A 23371-nucleotide genomic window follows, 5' to 3' on the forward strand; every position below is an offset into this window, starting at 1 on the left:
TTTACAAAATCTCATGAGTGTGTGTTTATTACCATAATAAAGTTTACAGATAGATATATTGTTAAACCAATTCACAATTAAGCGTGCACAGGGAAGAAGTACCAGAATGTTCTATTCATTATTGCCTTTTGCAATAAAATAGTCTTCTGATTTTTTCTTTCATACATTTTGTACAACATTCAAGAGTATATAAAGAGAAAAGGCAATTCATTTTGTAATTTTATTGTATTCATGTTTATGATCTTAACCGGTCACAGATAAAAATCAACCAATGTTGGCACAGAGACACTCCATTAATAATTACTACATCATAACAATTTTTTTTGTTTGTCCACCACTCAGCTTGTAAGCAAAGTGCTGGATTTATCAAATATATTCCAACAATCTGCTTTTTGTGTTACCATCTACATCCCTTCCTTCAGTAATTTTTGTGGAGAGCTCAATGATGCTTTTATTTAAGATATGGCATGGTGAATTAATTTCAACACATTAAAAAAAATTACTTCTAACCTCTTTGGGGAAAGATGAATGGAAAGAGGATTACAATTCAGACATTTGAATGACCTGGGAATGGGTCAGGTGTATGGTTTGTTACAAAGCAGGCAATATGCTAGGCTGCAGTATGCATACCTATAAATAAAACATTCATTTTTCCTCTTCTTCCCTCCAAAAGGAAAGCTGCAAGCATTTAAAAACCCAGTGGGTGCAAAGTGTTGTTCCCTATCCCTCATTATTTGGTCGCCAATACAATGGCTGTCCACAAAAAAAAAATCTTAAGCAGCAAAAGAAACATAATGCAGGGGTGAAGGTATTCAGTAAGGTTTTAAAAAATAATTTCTGGAAAATAACGGGGTGGTGAGGGTGGAGGCAAACTTTGAAAAAAGGAAGTTGCAAAGAGGATTTTTTTTAATATGAACAGCCTGTAAATTACAATACTTTTGAAAACTGCTGGGAGAGTTTCTTAATGTGTAACAATCATGGGATAGTGCAGGTTTTGGATTTGGAATATATTCAACTGGGCAGTAGTGTTATCATCAAATGGTTCATCATTCATCAAGTTGATCTGATTCCAGGCTGCCTAGCCCTTTCCCAAACATCCACGTAAAAGCAGAGTGAACTTGTTCTCAAGTAAAGGCTTTGGCAACATGGGGCAGGCAACCTGTTCGAAGCAAATCTAAGCCGTTCACAAATTATTAAGCTCCTGCAGAGTTTGATCGAGCATCTGATGCATGTTGAGATTTTCTTCTTTGGCTTGTGCCAATTTCTCTGTTACAAGATTAAAAGATAATTTAATATAACACACATTATCTCCAAGATTCACAGTCAAGCATGCACGTATAACTTAGCCAGCCGGTTCATTTGCAAATATAAAGCATAAACGCAATTCAAAATGTCTTGTTTTGAAGGTGGGAAAATAAAGACAACTCTGAGCAAAAGCTCCATAAGATGTCTAATTTTTCCATGTTATATTTAGAGACTATATTTCATGTTCCTAAGCCACTTGGACAAAGGATGTGCAAGGATCTGTAAAAATCCAAATTCTTTTATGTAAAATGTCAATTTTGTAGCAGCAAAGACGACAAAAGAAGACAAAGCAAACATATAGGAAACGAACTTACAAACACACATGCACAGTCATCTGGTTGGATTTACACATGCACATCTAAAAACATTGGCTTTTAAGCTGCACTAAGTCAGAATCTTTATCCCATGAATTGGTGGCAGAGCTTTTACACTGAAGCAGCTGTTCTCCATCAGATTAATATAATTTAACCAGCTAGCCAAATATTGGCTAGATGACTAAATTATATTAGTTTGATGGGTGAAGGAAACTAATCATACAGAAGCACACAGTCCTACGATCATCTAAATGCAACAATCAACTGAGAATGTTCATCTGCTCTGTGCATAATCAGGCTAGATACTCAAATCAGTCACTCAGGTCATTCAAGGCCAGCTTAAGCTCATTAGCAAGAAGACGGTTTTGCTCAAGTTCGTGATACAGGCGGTCTTCAGGGTCCCAGGGCAAGGTGCAGGAAACAAAAGCAGAAAAGGTAAAGTTAAGCATGATAACATGACAGGAAAGAAACAGCAAAGATCAGTATCATAACAAATCCATGAAGCGCCCATAAATGATCAGCTCACAGTGTTATCGTGCCCATGTATACATCTGCCCAACACAAGGCACAATAAACCAACATCACATCTACAGCCACTCCAAGCCCATTCTGGGCATTGTCAAATCCACCATGTGGCCAAACCTTTTCTGTTGCTCACTGAAGGGTCACCAACTCTACGAAAAAAAATCCCTCCTCTAGATGTCACGCATGGAATGGGAAGTCTTTTAAGTGAAATGTGTTACTTTGTCATTTGCTCTGTGCATAATTTAAAGAGGAGTTAGGATCAGTTACCATGGGTAATTGATTTACATTCTTGCATTCACAACCTGACTACAAACGTGCATTCATTAACCTTGAAGGCATTAAGAATCTAACATACAGCCTAGATTTGGCAGGGATGCAAGGTTCCTTCCCCAAGCGAATTCAAATTTAAAAAAAAGGAGAGAGCAGAATCATAAGGAACCTAGATGACAAGGATTGGATAAAAGTAAAAACGTTAACATGTAGGTATCAAGGTACCAAAAACAGGAGTCTCAACAGAAGTTAAAGGTGCTTCTAAGGGGTGGTTCATGAGGAAAGCAAAGAGTGGGTATTACATCTTGGATGCAAAATGTTAACTTAATTTCTCTTCCTATAGGTGCAGCCTGACTGCTCAGCATCTCCAGCATGTTGTGTTTTTATTTCAGATTTCCAGCCTCTGCATTTTTATTTGATTTTCAAAGAGTGGCTCCGCTCAGTGACCAGAGGGGTCATCTATCTGTGTGGAGCCAGGCAATGTGGGCAACTCCTAAATGACTACTTTGTGTTAGTAAGGAGAAAGACATGGATGATGGGGATTTCCAGAAGGGGGATATAAATAATCTGGAAGAGTTAAAAAGGAGGAAGTATTGGATGTTATGGTTGATAAATCCTCAGGGATGATGAGATCTATCCAAATTTGTCATGGAAATCAAGGGAGAATGCCTGATAAAGAATCTTGCATCTTCATTAGTCATAGACAAGGTGACATAAGAGCAAAGGATAGCTAATGTTACTCATTTAAGCAGGATAGCTAGGGTAAACCAGGTAATTGCAAACCAATGTAAAGGAACTTGATGGATAAACTCCTGAAGGACATGATATACATACATTTAGAAAGAAGATTAGGGATAGTAGAATAGTCTTGTGGGAGCTATCTTGCTTCATTTTATTTGATTCAGGTTTTTTTTAAGGAAAGTAAAAGAATAGGGCAGTAGGTACTGTCTATATGGACTTCAGTGAGGGATTTGACCAGATCCTGTATGGCAAAATAGTCCAGAAGGTCAACACTTGGCATCCAAGGCCAGCTGGTTAATTGGATCCAAAATTCACTTAATTGGAGACAGTGGTGGAAGTATCCATTTCTGATTGGGAAAATGTAACCAGTGATATACCACAGGGATTGGTGCTAGAATCCTTATCATTTGTGACAGACTGTACGTAAGGATTTGGATGCAGGAGGTGTGATTCGTAAGTTTGCATGACACAGAAGTTGGTGATGAAAACAGATGTCCATGGGTACCATATTACACATGCTCATTGGAATTTAACCCTGACAAGTATGAGGTGATGCATTTTTGAAAGCCAAATAGGAGCAGAACATGCAATAGGAGTAAATTATCGGGCACAGAGTACAAATCAATAGTTCCCTGAAAATGGCAGCATAGATAAATAGGGTGGTGAAGGCAGCATGTGGCACACTTGCATTCATAGGTCAGGGCATAGATTATAAAAATTAGAGCATTATAACTTCACAAAACTTCTAGTAAGATGGTGGTGTGCTCGGACACAGCAGATTCTCCAGGCCCAACTAAAGGTGTTCTTGTCTTTAAGTTTCTTTTTTATGATCACTAGATAATTCTGGACATTAACAACTTCAAGAACTATGGGTCTACTCTATCAGTGAGCTGTTCATTGGCGGAGGACTTGGTGTTGTGCCGGCTACAGAAAGGCATCAGAGTCTGTACGCGAAGCTGGTGTACAGTCGAACAGTGGGTGATTATCTTGGACTTACTTTTTTGTGAACGCAAGACCCTGTTGGACATTGGTAATGTAAAATACTGCAAATCTGGTTTGCTGGTTTATTGGCGAGACCGATGGCAGGGGAGGTGCGTGGCCTCGGATGTGACGAAGACCAGGCCTCACGCCAGAGGCTCGCCTGTTACAGCAGAACAGGAGAGGAGATGGTGGAGGCCATATGGCATGACATCCATACTGGACTGGGGACTGGCCCCTCCAGCCTATCGGTGCTCACTCAGTGGATTACAAGCTGGATTGCTTGCAAGCATTTGTATGTCTGCGGACTGCACATTCTTGCCGATAACACCCTGGCATCATCAATTTACAGGACATGTCATTTAGGGATTTCGGCCATATTGTATTTTTGTGTGACCCTATGTTTACTGCCATCATATATGTGCTATATGCACCGTGGGCCGTGTATGACTGCCGATACTGTGGTTTGCACTTGGCCCCGGAGGAATGCTGTTTTGTCTGGCTGTATTCGTGCAAGGCTGATTAACAATTAAACTTCAACTTGAAACTAAAACTCTGGCTACACTGGAACATTGAGGGCAGTTCTGATTGCCACTTGCAGGAAGAATAAGAGTGTGCTGGAGAAAGTACAAAGGATATTTGCTTGGATGTGGCCTGGATTGGAGGACTTTAGTTTTGCAGAGAAATTGCACAGGTTGGACCTGTTTTCCCTGAAGACAAAGGGTGACTTGAGAGAGGTATATAACATTATAAGGAGTTCAGGTAGGGAAGATTCTAGGGAACTTTCTCCCCATGGTAGAGGGGATCAGAAACACGAGGATATAGGTTTAAGGTGAGAAGAATGTGTTTTAAAGCGGATTTGACCATAAAACCATAATACACAAGAGCAGAATTAGGCCACTCGGCCCAGTGCACCATTCTATCATGGCTGATTTATTATCCCTCTCAATCCAATTCTCCTGTCTTCTCCCCGTAACCTTTGAAGCCCTAATCAAGAACCTATCAACCTTCAACTTAAATATACTCAATGATTTGGCCTCCACAGCTGTCGGTGGCAATGAATTCCACAGGTTCGCCACCATCCAGCTACAGAAATTCCTCCTCATCTCTGTTCTAAATAGATGCCACTCTATTTTGAGGCTGTGCCTCTGGACCTAGACTCCTTAACTATAGGAAACATCCTCTCTACATCCACTTTAGGTTTCAATGAGATCTGCCCTCATTCTTCTAAGCTACAGCAAGTATAGGCCCAAAGCCAAATACTCCTCAAATGTAAACCCTTTCATTCCCGTAATCATTCTCATGAACCTCCCCTGGACCCTTTCCAATGCCAGTACATCTTTTCTGAGATAAGGAGCCCAAATCTGCTCACAATACTTCAAGTGAATTTTCTCCCCATTTAGAAAATAGTCCAATCCTTATTCCTTCTACTAAAGTGTATGAACGTACACTTCCCTCCACTATACTTCATCAACCACTTTACCCATTGTCTAATCTAAATCCTTCTACAGACTCCCTGTTCCCCGAGCACTACCTGCCTCTCCACCTGCCTTCGCATTGTCTGCAAACTTGGCCCCGAAGCCATCAATTCAGTTATCCAAATTGTTGACATATAATGTAAAAAGTAGCCCCAATATTAACCCCTGCAGAACACCGTTAGTCACAAGCAGCCGATCTTTTCACCATGCTAGTATCTTTCCTATAATACCATGGGCTCTTAGCTTGTTAAGCCTCATGTGCAACACCTTGTCAAATGCTTCTAAAAATCCAAATAAACAACAATCCTTTGGCTATCCTGTCTGTTATTTCCTTAAATTCCAATAGATTTGTCAGACAAGATTTCCCCTTAAGGAAATCATGCTAACTTCGGCCTAGAGCCTCATTTTTAATAATAGACTCCAACTTCTTCCTAATCACTGAAGTCAGGCTAACTGACCTATAATTTCTTTTCTTCTGCCTCCCTTCATTGTTAAAGAGTGGAGTGACATTTGCAATTTTTCAGTGCTCAGGAACCATTTCAGAATCTAGTGATTTTTGAAAGATTATTACTAAAGCCGCTACAATCTATTCAGCTATGCCGTTCAGAACCCTGGAGTGTAGACCATCTAGTCCGTATGAATTTCAGACCTTTGAGCTTCCCAAACACCTTCTCCTTAGTAATAACAACCACACTCATATCTGCCCCAACACTTCCGAATTTCTGGCACACTGCTAGTGTCTTCCACAGTGAAGACTGATGCAAAATACTTATGAAGTTTGTCCACAATTTTTTTCTCCCCCGTTACTACTTCTCCAGTGTTATTCTCCAGCAGTGCAATATCCACTCCCACCTCTCTTTATGGATCTGAAAAAACTTCTGGTATCCTCTATATTATTGACTAGCTTACCTTCATATTTCATCTTTTCTCTCCTTATGGCTTTTTAGTTGCCTTCCGTTGGTACTTAAGAGTTTCCCAATCCTCTAACTTCCCAATAATTTTGTTTTTATGCGGTCTTTGACTTGCCTTGTTAGCCACAGTTGCCTCATCCTCCCTTTAGAATACTTCATCTTTGGTGTGCATCTATCCTGTGTCTTCCAAATTGCCGTAAGAAACTCCAGTCACTGCTGTTCTGTCATCACCCTGATAGTGACCCTTCCAATCAACCTTGGCCAGCCTCTGTAATTCCACTGTACTACTGATACACCTGACTTTATCTTCTCCTTCTCAAACTGCAGGCTGAATTCTATCAATATCTCCTCAGGGTTTCTTTACCTTAATCTCCCTAAACAAATCTGATTCATTACACAACACCCAATCCAGTATTGCCTTTCCCCTAGTGGGCTCAACCACAAGTTGCTCTAAAAAGCCATCTCACAGACCTTCTACAAATTCCTTCTCTTGAGATCCAGCACCAACCTAATTCTCCCAATCTACCTGCATATTGAAATCTCCTGTGACTATTATAACATTGCCCTTATCACATGCCTTTTCTATCTCCCGTTGTAATGTATATCCCACACCCTGGTTGGACATCTGTGTGTAGCTCACATTAGGATCTTTTCACCCTTGCAGTTTCTTAACTCTACTCACAAGGATTCTACATCTTCCGATCCTATGTCACCTCTTTCTAAAGATTTGACTTCATTTTTTTTAACCAACAGAGCCACCCCGCCCCCTCTGCCTACCTGCCTATCCTTCAGATATAACGTGTATCCTTGGATGTTAAGCTCCCAACTATGATCTTCTTTTAGCCATAGCTCAGTGATGTCCACAACGTTATACCTGCCAATCTCTAACTGTGCTACAAAACCATCTCCATTATTCTGTATACTGTGTAAATTCAAATACAACACCTTCAGTCCCGTTTTCAGCTTTTTCAATTTTGCCCCCATGTTACAATTCAAATCATCTGACTGCAATTTTGCCCAGTCATCTGCCTGTCTTTCCTCATTCTCACGACATAATGCATCAACTTGTATCCCAATTGCCCCACCCTCAGTTCCCATCCCCCTGCCAAATTAGTATAAACCCTCCCCAACTACTCTAGCAAACCTACCCTCAAGGTGTAACACATCCTTTTCTATACCGGTCAGACCTTCCCCAGAAGGGAATCCAGTGACACAGAAATCTAAAACCCTGCCCCCTGCACCACTCCCTTAACCATGGGGAAACTTCTGTTTTACACAGATTGTGGCTGATGTCTGGAATGCACTGCAGAGGAGGTGCTGGACTTTGATACAATCTCCACGTTAAGAATTATTTACACAGCTACTTGAATAGGCACAGCATACTGTAGAAGGGTGACCTAGGGGAGGCAAATGGGATTAGCGTTGATTAGCAAAGTGTCGGCATGGACCCCTGGGAGTGAGTGCCTATTTCTGTGCTGTACACCCCTCCAACTCCTAGTATAATAAGGCTAAGGGGGGGGGTGGTATTGATGGAAGGGAGCACAGAGGGGACTGTACTGGTGGTCTATTTGTGGAGCCAGCAGGTATAGGCACAGTAATAAATATTTGTCATTTATATTCACTGAGGAAGGAAGGGGTTAAGTTCCAAATAGGAAATATTAGATTCCTTTAGTGGGGTGATATATTCCAGGCTGCAGTGGGAAGAGGAGGGACAGAAACAGGCACCTTCTGCTCATCTAGACCATGCCGATGTGGATTCCAAATCTTCTAACCTTCTGAATCATAAATCTTTGCTGACACAAATCTGATAAGGTGTCAGATGACTGAGGTCAGCAGGTATAAACAAGGTGAACACAGCCCAGTGAATCTAATGTAATCAGGAGGTTATTGGAGAAAATTTTGAGAGACAGGGTTAATCTCGACCATGGAAAGGCCGGGTTTAATCAAAGATAGCATTATGGGGAGTTGTTTGAATTGAATCTTGCACTGATTTCATTGAATTTTTTTTTGATGAGTCACGAGAGCAAAAATAGTTGGTGTAAACTACAAGCATTTATAAGGCCACATAGCAGACAAGTCCAAAGAGGTTAAGAGGAGATAAGGAGTGATGATGGAAAGCAGTTTTTTAAATTTGTGATTGGAAGCTTATAACTGGTTTATCACAGGGATTGACTTATGGACCCTTTCTGTTTGTTTTAGGGTAAAATAGGTTTGTAGACAACGTAAAAATCTGCAGTGCAGTTGATTGTGAGAAGGATGATATTGATTTTTAAGATGGGCAGAGCAACGATAGATGGAGATGATACATTTTAGGACTGAGGACTGATTTAGGAAGAGAGATGTTATGAATATTGAGATCCTGGGGAGTACTGAGGAACAAAGGCCCTGGATTACACATCCAGGAATGCAGTACGCAGAGATGAGTTACTTTCCTTCATTAGCCAGGACACTGAATATATGAGTAAAGCTTATGGTACCTTTCTAAAGCATTGGTTTGGCTACAGCTGGAGTACTTTCTACCCCACAGTAACAAGCCCTTTCAGCCCAATGAGCCTATGCCAACCAATTAGACTCATGTGATCCATTAGCCTACTAACCTGCAAGTCATTGGAATGTGGAGGGACCCACAGGAAACCCACACAGTCACAGGGAGAACTCACAAATGCCTTACAGACAGACAGAGGCGGGAATTGAACCTGGTTCGCTGGCGCTACACTACTGTAACGCCCAAAATGATTATTGATCACCACAATATAAGAAGGATGTCATTGCACTGGAGACAGTGCAGAGGAGGTTCACAGGATGTTGCCCAGGATGGGAAGGTTTCACTTATGAGGACGGACGAGGTTTGTTTTGCCTGGAGTAGGGAAGGCTGAAGGGGAAACCGACAGAGGGATAGAAAGTTTGAGAGGCAACAGATAGGGTAGATAGTAAGAAATTCTTCCCCTTAGCAGAGACACCGAACACTAGAGGCACAGATTTAATGCCAAGGATGGGAGGTTTAAAGGGAATGTGGAAGTACCCCTTCACTACCATGTGGAATCTGAGAGAATGTTGGAGGCAGGTAGTCTCAAAACATATAAGTTGTATCCATACAAGAATTTGAATTGGCAAGGCACAGAAGGCTATGGACAAAGTGCTGGTAAATGGGATTAGTATGGATGGCTTCCTGACATGAACATGCTGGGCCAAGGGGATGTTTCTGTGCTGTGTAAGCCTATGATTTAGCCCAGCAACACTGCAATTTAGCCTAGTGGGATCTGTACTACTGACAGCTGGCTTACAAGCCATTTCTGTAACTAACAAGCTACATTGCATCCTTCTCAGTAACAGACTGTAAGAAAGGATAAAATAACCATGAAAGAAAGTGTTAAGGAGGAAGATTACTACAGAAGAACCATAAAGCAGGTGCACACACAGATATACACACCCCTAAAGGAAGTCAAATGTCAAAGACAATCCCATTCCTGAACTTGTCCCAGTGAATCAGATGAGCCTGAGCAACTTGTAACATCTCCCGACAGAACAGGTGTGAGGGCAGCAAATGCAGCAACCATTCCACAGGTATGCGTGCCACAAGTGACTGGACACAGCTTACCACACACCACGTTCCAACTCACTCATCAAATCCACACTGAGCCCATTTCGATATTGTGCTCTAGCTGATCAAATCATGATGAATTATGACAAAAACAATCTATATACCTGTAGATGGTTGTGAGGAAGGGCAAGGAAACCGCAGCTGGTTACAGGGGAATAGGGGATGATGGGGGACAGATTTCTGCTTTGCACGAGGGAAGTGTGGATAAGTCCTTGCGGTAGATGAAGATGCCGTAAACATAAAGGTGGAGGGTAAAAGGTACCACAGATGAGAAAACAAAAACACAGATTTGTGAAGTGTAGATCCCTTACATTCTAGAAATGGAGCAATTCCTAACGGGGAACAGGAAATGACAGCAAACAATGTATCAGTAAATGACCAACAGTCCAGCCTCATTCAAAGGCAAATGTAGGTGACCTTGCAGTGGGGTGGGGCAGAGGTATGTGCAGCCGAGTCTGGGTCTGTACTGTACAAAACACATATCCACACTGCTTAAAGTAAAGAAATGACAAATCACCCAAAATATAGAAGAAAAATTGACAACAACCAGCAGTGGGAAGAGAACAGAGTATAGTTGTGGTGATCGGAGTTGGAAGTGGAGTACAAGAAGTACGTTCTGAACATCTCCAATGTTAATGTTCTTTTCCTGCTACTCATTTCTAACAGGTTCTGCTTCCATTTCCTTCCAGACTCTGTGTTTTAGATATTAATAGATGCACATGATAGATACCTATTCTGTCAGCACCAAGAGAGTCTTAGTCACCCTTCTTTTAGACCCTTGTGTCATTCTCCATTTGGAATTCTGTTCATTTCCCCCTTATTCGCGCCCACGAATTGCACCTCCCCCTCGCACTACTCAAATCAGCTCGGCTGGATGCACTAAAAATGGCAATGGGCTGAATTGACAGTGCAGAGAGAGGTGTGCAGCAGTAAGCTACCAGACTGCCCTGAGTAAGCAGCTGAAGTAGAGAGACTTGCAGCAATTCAACTCCAGGACCACAGGGAGTTGTTCTCAACTTCATAAGGCTAGAGTGGGCTTGCAGGGTTAAATTCTAAAGTAATGACACAAACATGTGCTGTATAGCCTGAATTTTAAAAAATTATTTGAAGCGACGAAACATTATGCAGAAGCTGGAACATTCGAAATGCTGGCCAATTCTAATCTGAAATAGAAATGGCGCCCCGTCGGAGTTACCCACGGAAGCAATTGTGTCAATGACAGTTCAAAAGGAGCCTTCTCCGCAACCACCCAGTTCATGGCCAGTGTTCTACAGAATAAACCCAGGCCCTTTCGCTCAACTTATCAATGCCAACCAAGGTACGTGCCTGAGCTCATCTCATCTGCATGTGTTTGTCTCATATTCCTCTAAACCTTTCCCGTCTAAGTACCTGCCTCTACCACTTCCTCCGACAGTCCATTCCATAGACCCACAACCCTCTGTGTGAGAAACCTGGCCCTCAGGCCCCTTCTACATTTTACCTCTCACACCCTTGCCTTGGGAAAAAGACAGACTTTCCAACTTAATTATGCAGCTTAGAATTTTATGTAGCTCTGTCGTGTTAGCCCTCAGCCTCCTTTGCTCCACGAAAAGATAATACTCCAGGAAAAAAATAATGCTTCAGGAAAAAAATAATACTCCAGGAAAAAAAAATAATACTCCAGGAAAAAAAATAATACTCCCAGCCTATCCAGCCCATTCCTGTAATTCAGGCCCTTCAGTCTCAGCAATATTCTTGTGAATCTTTTCTGCAACCTTTCAGCCTGATGACATCCTTCCTAACACTAAGCAACTGGAACTACACACAAAACTCCTAGTGCAATCTCACCAACATCTCATACAGCTGTAATGTGACGCCCCAGCTCTCATATTCAATGGCCAACCAATGCAGGCATTGGGTTAAATGTTGCCTTTATCACCATGTCTACCTCATCACCACTTTTGAACAATTCGTACCTTAGGTTTCTGTTCTACAATCCTCAAAAGCCCTGCCATTTACTGCGCAAGCACAGCCCTGATTCATCTTCACAAAATGCAACACCTTGCACTTGTCAAAGTTTCTTGGCTCATGCTCCTGGTTGGTCCTGTTATAAACTTATAACCCTCTGCACTGCCACTGTGACATCTGCAAACTTACTAACCATACCATCTCATCCAACTATAGAAGCCAACAGACGACCCAGCACAGATCGGTGTGGCAAAGCAGTAGTCACAGGCCTCCAGTCAGAAAAACAGCCCTCCACAGCCTCCAAGGCAATTTCGTATCCAATTGGCTAGCTCAACCTGCATTTCACGTAATCTAATCTTATGGACAAGCCTATAATTCAGGACCTTGTCAAGTGCATGCTGAAGTCACATACATAACATCTACTACCCTGCTCTCAATGACCCTACTGGTCACCTCTTCAAGTAATACAATCAAATGAATAAGAAACAATTCCCCATGCTAGCTATCCTTAATCAGTCCTTGTCTTTCCAAATTCAGGTAGACCCTGTCTTCCAGAATCTCCTCCAGTAACTTTCCCTCTAATGAGGTTAGGCTCATTGGCCTGTAGTTCTTTGCACACGTTATTAAATGAAGGCACAAAATTAGGCACCCTCCAGTCTTCCAGTACTTCACACATGGCTAACCAAGATACAAATATCTCAGCCAGGGTCCAAGCAATTTCTTCCCTTGCTTCCCAAAATCCCCAAGGATACACTTGGTCAGGCCTAGCAGGTCTATTTAACTTTATGCACTTTCAGACATACAACTCCTCTCTTGTCGTGCAGATGTACTTCAAGACATCAATATTCCCTCTGCCCAATTTCCTCACTTCCATAGCCATTACAGCCATCCTTCAGCATCAGCACTTGTCCTATAGTATACATCCCATGACCCACCACCCTCAGCCTTTCAGGCAGCACGTCCTAGACTCCAGTCACCCTCAGCCTGCCGTTGAGGATCTGTGGGCATATAGTGCAAGAACAGAAGCAGGACACTGGCCCCATCTGCCAGCTTGCCATTCAATGTGTACACAGGTGACATTTTACCTCAACATCATCGCCTCCACTAACCCCATATCTTCTAACGTTTAAAAAGTCTGCCTTAAACAAACTCAGCAAATGAACTCCCACCGCCCTCTTGAACAAAATCCACAGGTTCACAACCACATGATTAAGTATCTCTATCCAATGTGGCCAGCTTTGAGACGGCAATCTTCTAAACTTTTAAATTTATGTCAGAGGGAGAGGCAGGTAAAGAGGAAATTCCATACATTGGCTTTTCATTTGAATTTCCCACACACCAGATTCAATATGCAAGGCAGCATCCTCTCCATTTAAAACCCTTTACCCCAATGAAATTCAACAACAAATATTTGCTTGCAGTATTCCTGTTACTGTTGTCCAGGACAATCCCAGGAATTTAGCTTCTTCAAGTCACATCCAGAGTGGGGACTCATAGTTCTGGAGAAATCCTCATCCCAACCGTGCCTTAGTGGCAACTTGATCTCTCCAATGTGGGTGTAAGCTTGCCTGTAGTTTACCCAGTCCCTGGGTGGGATTTCAATAGCAGTGCCAAGCACTCTGGAAAAAAGAGGTTTAAGCCAGGATCCTGAGTGGCCAACTGTACAATCTTGAGAATGACTTGCCAAGCTCACAGTGCCAATTACCAAAATAAATCTGTTTCATTGGGGGACATTTTTACTGGCCTAGATTAATCTATCCTGTTGTGATGAGCCACCGGTGGCCCATAACTCAGGAAAAAAAATAAAGCCAGACTTACAGGAGAGATTGGCACCACCACAAATTGCTCCAAGAATTAATTACATGGTATTTACAAAACAGACGTCGAACATAATCGTCTTACCAGGTGAACAAACACAAGCCAAGAGCAAAGCACTATGCCTTCAGGTGACATTCTTCAGCAATCAGTAGACACTTGTTTATCCTTCCCAATAAATAAGATAGCCATTGGATGCCCAAGAGTGCAGCCTTTTATAGCTAATAACTCATGTAGATTAATCAGACATCAATAAGCCACAAAGTTCTCCTTTTGATTCATTCTAACAGTTCCAAAACTGGAAGCACAAGGAAAAAGGGAATGGGTTTTTCACTGAAGAATTTTGTTGGTGTGCTTTCAATTCCTGTGCAAATTATAATTCAAATATACAGTAATGTTCCTGTGTTGTATGTTATAATGGCATAGTATTTATGGGTCCAATGTTTTTACCGCAGATTATAAACCATTAATAAACAGATTAGTTGATAGAGTTCTGAGTAAAATAATTAAATATATTAGCTCAATCACTACTTCCAATAGGAATCCATAGAGCTTCAAAGTTTCCATCATCACTAGGGGGTATTTATTAGTTTTCTTTAAGTACTGACTAGGGTTTTTGTTTTGATTTGAGTAATTTGCTGTAGTTACACTAATTTCTTCAGTTTATTATTTGTATTGTCCTACAAGTACAGTTACCATACTCCATAGAAACCCAGAGATAAATTTCTAATTAAAGTAAATCACTTGTAAGGATCACCAATGGAATCCCACATTACACCAGTTAACATGGCCTGTTCAAGGCTCCTCCAGTACACGATGAGAAATAGATGCAAAAACCAGAATGGCATTTATTTCTAATGTAAGTTGCAATCTCAGCTTTAGTTTTCAAAACTGCTTTTTGAAAATGACTTAAATAAATTGAAAAGGATACAGTTCATCTAGAAAGTGTTTATTTTACAGTTAAGCTAGGAAGAGAGACTGTACAACGAGCGTGACTAATGTTACCAAAAGCATGAAACAACAGCCACAGCAGGTGGAGCAATAGGTTCTGCCCATTTAAAAACCCGAATGGAGGATTCAGAAACAACTAAAACCAGCTGGTTGAAGAAATCTTTGGCATTGCAGTGAAGCAGTTTATCTGCGCAAGAAAAGGTATAGAACAAAAATGAATGACAGTGCAGAAAGCAAAACCAAAAATTCAAAACTTAAATTTAAAAACCTTGCCTACTTTCAAATTTTAGTTCCAGTGCAAAGACACGCAAGCTTTCATGGTTATGAGACAATAAGGGAGCAACAGGTTAAAAGCAAATTAGTTGAATGCCATGTTCAGAGGGGGGAGTAATGCATATGCATTATCCAGTTATTTGAGGCATTTCCAAAAGCGATGTGATCCATTAGAAAATGCTAAATCAAACTCAAGATTAAAATGCATCATTCCAAGATTAAACTGTAGGGTGGAGATATCCATTCCAAAGATCCTCTTCCTATATTCCAGTCCTTCCTTTTGAAGTGAAAGATTTCCAAAGTCCAGCCAGTGGACAGTGCCTTATCTACTAGTTAATTGAAAAAGCACTTGGTATTTGACACACAAGTTAAACCAATGACCGATGGTACCACATAAACTATACACTGCTAGAACTGATTTGGAAGAGATTTGAGGTTCACCATGAACCTAGTTATCAACTGCTAGGTTGAAAGTGGTAGCCTTGTACCTACAATCTTTCAAGAGTATTGATCAAAACTTTTTCTTTACTGAGTAGGGAGATGATTCCCACTACCGACAATGATTTCAGATAATTTCAAAATGGCTCCCCCCCCCCCCCGCCCCGCAACGCTGGACTATTTTTGGCTCTCCATAGTTGATTAAGTTGTTTGAGATGTGGAGAGTGCAAGGAGTGGAGAAAGGCACATCCATGGAGATTCCAAAGACGTAACAAATAATGTGCTATCCAATGTTGAATTGTGTTTGCTTAAGCCCAGGAGGAGAAAAGACTTAATCGAGCATTTATAATGGTCTACTTTGCTATTACACTTCAATCAAAATAATAAAATTTGCTTAGTTCAGTGCCATAACTTAGTGTCCTAGCAACAGGTCTCAGGATCTCAGGGCTGGAATCATGTGCTACAATAAAATACTCTCATCACTGCCTGTCCCAAATAAAACTAAAAACAGAAAATACTGGAAACACTCAATAATTCAGGCATTATCTGTGGAGAGAAACTGAATTAGTGTTTTCAGCCTTGGAACCCTTTGTCAGAATTGATACAATTCTGACAGGCTCGCCGAATGCCATCACAATTTTCTTTCCACAGATGTTGCAGAACTTTCTGAGCTTTTCTGTTTTTATTTCAGACTTTTACCATCTACAGTTTCACTTCTCATTTCTAGCTGAAACTGATCCACACAAACCCACACTTCCTTTGGAATTAACCACATGACCACTGTCAACACTGCACGAGTGGCCAGATGCTTTCAAAAGTTTAACAGTTCGAGAGCGCAGGAACCAAACCAACCACAATTCCTGCCCCAAATACCAGGCCAGCATCCAAACCTGGCAACAGTGCCAAGCAGGGTTCAACTCCTGTTGTGTTAGTGCAAGTAGGTGCATTTATTACCTAAATGAAAGGGAAGTTAGAGACACACAGAAGATGGTGAACGTAAGAGGATAGGGAAAAAAGTATGAGTTTCCTAAAAATTTATTGATTAGTACAACATGATGAAACTCAGTGAAAGTTTTGAGTTGCACTAATGCACGTGAATACAGACACACACACACACGCACACTCACGCATGAGTGGATGTGACCAAACTCTTGGAACTACACAGGGTGTCCACAACCACTTGGTTAATTTTGTGTGGATACATTTGTTCTGGGAGGGACCACATAGCCGTTGCCTTGGGTATTAAAACTGAAGAGTTAATCCAGCAATATAAACACACACACATTATAGAACTGACCAAAGGTTTAGGATTGCAGTTTGCATTCCTGTTTTATTAAGTTCTAAACATTTGTCTGGGTAAATTCTGCCACTTTAAAGAAAGCAAACGAACTTCAGGATTAAATAGGGTTAGAAAAATTGAACCAAAGATTTAAATACAGGACACTAATGATTAATACACTGTAATCCAGATTCAAACAGGTTCCATTATGCAGGAGAGACAATTCCACTTTTAAAGATAATGTCAAGTTAAATCAGTTCATTAGACATGTAATGATTCGTGGACTGCAAATTAACTGTTATGAAGAGACAGAGTGAAGAGGGTTATGAGTCAGTTTTGGGTATAGAAAAGGAAGTACAGTGAGTTGGAAGAGAGTTTATTAGGTACAATGTCAGAGGACTGAGGTATGGTGGACAACAAATGAAAACAAGCATAGGAAAAGATTTACATTGATGTCATATCGTTGAGAGCATGGTCCAATTCTTCACTGATGGCCTTGTACTTCAGCTTCTGGGCATACAACTCATCTGGAGGGCCGGAAGCAGCAGAGGAGAACAGAATGCGATGTGATGAAAGGAGAGGGGGTGATGAAAGGTCACAGCATCCAGTGCAGGGAAGAGAGCAGGAGAGAGTGGGAGAGTCAGATGCAAAGGAAGAACAAAAATAAAGAAAAATTAATGCAGGGATGTAAAAAAAAATTGTGCAACTTACTTCCCCTGAGAAAGAAAACTGATCTGTCTCCTTAAAAGAATTGATGACCTTTAGATTTTGTCCATAAGACTTTTCCAAACAGGCTAATATTCTGGCAGCCGAGAATGAAAAATAACCACCCCACAATCCATTGGAAACAGAATGGCAACATCTCAATTGTGAGCAGATCTAATCCATGCTGAGACAAAGAATCACCCCAGCCTGTCCCTGGTATACACCAAACACGGGATAAAACTAGCCCAAAACAGAAGGGGGAGAAAAACTGGGCCCAAACCACCCCAGGCTGCCATTATACATGGATGGACCTGGCCCAGAACATGGGGCGATCGAAGCTCAAAACATCCCCAGAAAATCTTCCACTCCAACGAACCTTTCCCCAACTCTAAAAGCCCCCAGCAAACTACCCAAACATCCTCACAGAAAACTTCCCCTCTTGTCAAAAGCTGCAGCAGACAGGGTGTCACCCCACCACTCTGACCCTACCCCCTCTCCCACCACCACCTCTTGCTGATTCCCAGTCACCTGCCACACAAGCCTACAGAAAATCCAAAGGAGAGCAGATAGTAGCCTACTTCTGCCCAGGCCATCTCAAGCTCTTACACCACTGTACTCCAGACCCCTGAGGCAGCAGAAGGATCAAACAGACCAGTATCAATGTCTCTAATCACAAACTAACAGCAGGGGCTCTGCTCACTAGGCTGAGGCCACTGCAGCAATTTACAATCATACCTTCCAAGTCATCGATGGATTTTTCCAACTTGGCAACAGTCCTCTCTGCAAATTCAGCACGGGTTTCAGCCTGAAATCACCAAGGAGATTCCACATGTTTAGGGTGCCGCAGCAGAAGTCAGATTGGGATCCAAATTCCAACAGGAAGTTCCACTTACCTCTTTCAGTTTGTCACTCAGGATTTTTATCTCCTCCTCATACTTGTCTTCCTTTTGTGAGTACTGTACAGAAAGAACAAGCAGGGAAATGCTCCATCAACAAACATTCCGACCGATCTGGAATATCTGCCTCACCAAGCTTCCTGGCCCAAAAACAATTCCAGAGCAAAGCATTCACTGCAAGAAGTTAGGGATTCTCTAAAACAAACTTGTGAAGATATTCCATTTTAAAGTCCTGCTGTTCAATATTCCTCTTAATTGTGACAACACCCCATTCACATTCAGCAATGCCCCTTGCAATTTCCTTTCTCCAAGGTCAGTGAGTAAAGAACTGATGAACTACCTGTCACAAGTAACTGAATTATTTGACGGCATATATAATACTGTAGCAAAGTTAGCCAAATTGATGTAGCAGAGATTAGAATCAACATTGTAGCTCAAGGAAAAGGGCAATCTCCTTGCAACCATTGAATATTCATTAATACCAACCCTACTTTTATTTTACTTTATTTAGAGATAGAGCCCACCCACCCAATTACACCCATATGAAGAATGGCCTATTGACCCATACATGTTTGGAATGTGGGAAGAAACCACAGCACTCGGAGGAAACCCCTGCAGTTATGAGGCAACATACAAACTCATGGCGGAATTGGTCCAAGATTGCTGAGACATTAGGTAATGGCATTATGCTACTGCTACACTACTTTGTCTCCCAATTTTATCCTCCATCACATTCCAATTGGTCCTAATTTTCTATCACATTCCAATTAACTTCTACCCTACATTCTCCCACTTACCTACACAGTTTACAGCATGAGCCAGCTTTGGGGTGTATCACACGAGACAACTTTGGGGTGTGGGAAGAAACAGGAGCACCCTGGGGAAACCCACATGGTCATAGGAAGAATGTGCAAACTCCTCCCAAACTGTACCAGGATTGAACCTACGTCACTGGAGCCATGAAGAAGCGGCTTTACTCAGCCAGACGCTGTGCACATACAAAGCCAATGATTAACTTATAATGCTGTACGCAGTTGATACTAAAGCAGAGATGATTCCATGGCCTACCTTCTCAGCCTGAGCCTCCAGTGACTTAAGGTTGTTGGTCACAGTTTTCAACTCTTCTTCAAGCTCAGCAGATTTACTGTTTCACACCAGAGCAGAAAAGGGGAAAGAAAAGCAAAAATAAAAACAGCAGGGGGAAGAAGGGAAATTGGGAAATGGGCAAAGGTGGGGATATCAGCAGCACGGAGAGAAAGGAGAGTTCAAGAGAGCAAGTGAAGGAGAGAAATAAAAAGATTTATTGAAAAAGCTTTGCTGGAGCACAATAGGTGACCTTAAAGCATCAGGGTCATCCAGAACTTATCCAATGTGAAACTTGACTCAAGTACTACTTTCAAGGAATGAGGAAGGTAAGTAGGACATTGGCTTTTGCTCTTAAGAGTTGTAGAGCAGGCAGGATTTGATGTCACAGGTATATGGAGGAATCTAAGGTGGGGACTTATATGGGAGGCAGAGTTTGAGGGTCGGCACAACATTGTGGGCCAAAGGGCCTGTACTGTGCTGTACTATTCTATGTTCTATTACAGGGTGCTGGTGAGATGACACCGGGAGAACTGCAAACATTCTTGCTCTCCATAGTCTGAGGAATGACCACACCCAATGCAGAGAGTCATCTCCTAGGATGAGGGAGTTGACATGTGAAGAGAAGTTGAACAGGCTGTTCACAAAACTGAGAGGTGATCTTATTGAAACAAGGTTCTGGAAGGGATTGTAAGGGTGGATGCAGGAGGGTCGTTTCAGCAGAACTTGCTGCCCATTGATGTGAAATTTCTTTTCTCAGAGTCGCAGATCTGGCATTCTCTGCCCCAGAATGCACAGTATACTCCAGGTCAAGACCGGTAGATAACTAAACTGCAAGGGAGGAGTGGGGTTCAAGGAGAGGGCAGGAAAGTAGAGTTGAGACCAAGACTAGATCATCTGTTCATGATAGAGCAGGCACAAGGGACCAATTGGTGTACTCCTGCTCCTGTTTCAAATCTCTACTTTGTACCAAGAAAAATAGTGAAGAATTTATTATGCTTTTGGAAAACAGGCTTGCAAATTATTTAAAAATGACAACCAGTTGCTTTAAGGACCCTGGAGGAAATAATACATTAAGATTGAAATCCCGACACCAACAGATTGCAGAGTGCAGAAGAGGCAGCAGAGAAGAGTGAGTTGACTAATCCTTCCTAAACACCAAGGCAGCACTGATTTCACACAAAGCAAATCCCCCAGTGTTTCCATAGCGCACAACAGCACACTGTGATGTGAGTCCGTCCAGACGGTATTAGTTCCAGTACCTTGCCTTCTGCTGCCACTAAAGATTTCAAGGTCTGGTCCATTATTCTAACCTCCTCTTCCACTCGGCGAGCACGACTAAGAGAGATCACGAGAAATGCACGTGGCCACAAAATAGTGTGCAATGAAAGCATGCAGTGAAGAAGAGATAACACGTTAAAACCCCATATGGAAAATAGCCAAGACATTTAACATCTGGATAAGCTTCATCAGTCCTTTAAATCTTTGAGTACAGGGCTTGGGTCATACTGCTGGGTGGGGTTACATTTTCTACTTGTGGATTTGCCTTAAGGTCAATGACTTCAGGAGAGACATGACCTATTATCTTTAAAAGAGGTGAGCTGGTATTCGCATTTATTGTACTCAAAGACTTAATTTTTCAAGATCTTTCAGCATTGTGTTTCCAAGCAGGTTTTAATGTTTGATAGTCAAGCCTTTTTAGTGTGGCTGGCAATGTGCAGCATGGTAAGAGGTGTACATACGATTCAGAGAGCTCAGCTCGCTCCTCAGTCCTCTCCAAGTCACTCTCAATGATGACCAGTTTACGGGCAACCTAGAAGAGAAAACACAAGAGCCATCTGTTGACTGAGACACACCTGAAAACAGACTGGGTTTTCCCAGCCTTTATTGGGTAAAAGGCAGCACTTGGGGCAAAAGTCCAAATGAATAAGGGTGGAGCTTTTCTACTGCCAATTATCATGCTTAAAATGTTTAGATAGTTTTTTTTTTAATTTCAAAATATACTTTATTCAAAAATAAATATATACAATAAACCATTCAATAACTTTTCATCCTTTACATACGTTTCCATTATACTCAGTAAAATACCCGTGTTTATAGCCACCCACGTGGCACTCCAGTAGTTCAGCTTAGCATCTCATTGTTGAGGGGTATACTCCCCGCCCACCGACCCCTCCCACTCCCACGGGTGGAGAAAACCTATACGGTGGTCCTTCCCCACCGGGCCCTTGCGGTGGCTGCACCAAGTTTCAGTGCGTCCCTCAGCACGTACTCCTGCAGCCGAGAGTGTGCCAGTCAGCAGCATTCTCCCACGGACATCTCCATGTGCTGGTAGATCATCAAGTTTCGGGCTGACCAAAGAGCGTCTTTCACCGAGTTGATGATCTGCCAGCAGCACCGGATGTTGGTCTCCGTGTGCGTCCCCGGGAACAGCCCGTAGATCAGAGAGTCCTCTGTCACGCAGCTGCTGGGGATGAAACGTGACACTAGCCCGTCCATCCTCCTCCACACCCTCTTTGCGAACTGGCAGTGTGCAAAGAGGTGGGTCACAGATAGTTACCTTTAGAACTGGCCATACCCCAACTCCCTTTGCCGACATTTGTCCGGTCTTTCTCCTACACAAGGATCAGGTCACACAGGCAACTAACCTCTTCATATTTGCGGTCAGCCTCCTCTGCAATATGTTTAGCCTCCTTAAGCTGGATCTCCTGCAGTTCCATCTTTTCCTCATCTTTCAGGGCTCTGTTCTCAATAACTTTCATCCCTCTGTGGAGAAAGAAGCAGACACATGCAAATCAACATTATGATACAGAAAGCAACCACTTCTGTCGGTATGGAAACTGCGGTGGGAATGGGAAAAAGAACAAAGATCACAAACTTTCTTTGGTAGTAGCCAGCACAATTTTCATTTTCTCTCAGGAATCTCACAAATCTCAGCCAACATCACAGACTGGGTCTGAGGCATACCTTCCAAACAGCTTCAGGCGTGAATTTGGTATGTCAGCATTCCTCACATGGGTCCCTCGTTTCGAGGCAGTCAGTCAGTCAACCAGGCTTTCCCAGCACCAACATCGATTAAATCAAGCTTCATACTCCTGACCTCCCTCAGTCAAATCAACAAAAATACTAACTGATTATTAGCTAATCTATTTCCTCCTCGTTTTTATGGACTTTTTCATGGTGAACTCAAACAGCTCAAATGTTGCTAGCTGGAAGTGTTCCTTATTAATTAACACAGAAGGTACCAGACACTTAACCCAGGAGAGGCAGTCAAGCAAGGTCAAACTTTGTTATGCATCTTCAGTCCAACAGAACTCAAGAGGGTGGCAAACAAAATGCTCATTCCCCATCAATGGAAGGTATTCTTGCCCTCCAAAATTCAGTTACATTCAGTATATTTATACATAAGATTGAGTACTGGTGCTCTCTAGCTCCTGAAGAGCTGATTTGTGTACAGTCTGAAAGTATGAATAAGTGTTTGGGAGACCAGCAGGCTCCATTTGCTGGCGGTTGGGAGACCAGCAGGCTCTATTTGCTGGCCGTTTGGGAGACCAGCAGGCTCTATTTGCTGGCGGTTGGGAGACCAGCAGGCTCTATTTGCTGGCCATTTGGGAGACCAGCAGGCTGTATTTGCTGGCCGTTTGGGAAACCAGCAGGCTGTATTTGCTGGCGGTTGGGAGACCAGCAGGCTCTATTTGCTGGCCGTTTGGGAGACCAGCAGGCTCTATTTGCTGGCGGTTGGGAGACCAGCAGGCTCTATTTGCTGGCCGTTTGGGAGACCAGCAGGCTCTATTTGCTGGCGGTTGGGAGACCAGCAGGCTCTATTTGCTGGCCGTTTGGGAGACCAGCAGGCTCTATTTG

The 23371-nt window shown here is 42.3% G+C and overlaps 1 protein-coding gene across 17 annotated transcripts in view; it reads right to left on the minus strand.

The window, feature by feature from the left end:
* The window catches only part of tpm1 (tropomyosin 1 (alpha)), a 49997-nt gene continuing 26626 nt past the window's right edge, over positions 1 to 23371 (minus strand). For 4 of the 17 annotated variants that reach the window (XM_072282195.1, XM_072282188.1, XM_072282186.1 and 1 more), the window contains 6 exons: positions 22159 to 22276; positions 21253 to 21323; positions 19496 to 19571; positions 18425 to 18487; positions 18267 to 18336; positions 1 to 1266 (listed from right to left, as the gene is read on the minus strand). In XM_072282195.1, the coding sequence (XP_072138296.1) occupies positions 1184 to 1266; positions 18267 to 18336; positions 18425 to 18487; positions 19496 to 19571; positions 21253 to 21323; positions 22159 to 22276 (481 nt within the window). In that variant the 3' untranslated portion in view covers positions 1 to 1183. Of the gene's footprint in view, positions 1267 to 14818; positions 15024 to 16844; positions 17354 to 18266; positions 18337 to 18424; positions 18488 to 19495; positions 19572 to 20772; positions 20849 to 21252; positions 21324 to 22158; positions 22277 to 23371 lie in introns of those variants that run through there. The other 13 variants (XM_072282183.1, XM_072282182.1, XM_072282192.1 and 10 more) reach the window with 6 other exon arrangements.

This window comes from Mobula birostris, chromosome 18, assembly GCF_030028105.1.
Source record: "Mobula birostris isolate sMobBir1 chromosome 18, sMobBir1.hap1, whole genome shotgun sequence".
Taxonomy (NCBI): Eukaryota; Metazoa; Chordata; class Chondrichthyes; order Myliobatiformes; family Myliobatidae; genus Mobula; species Mobula birostris.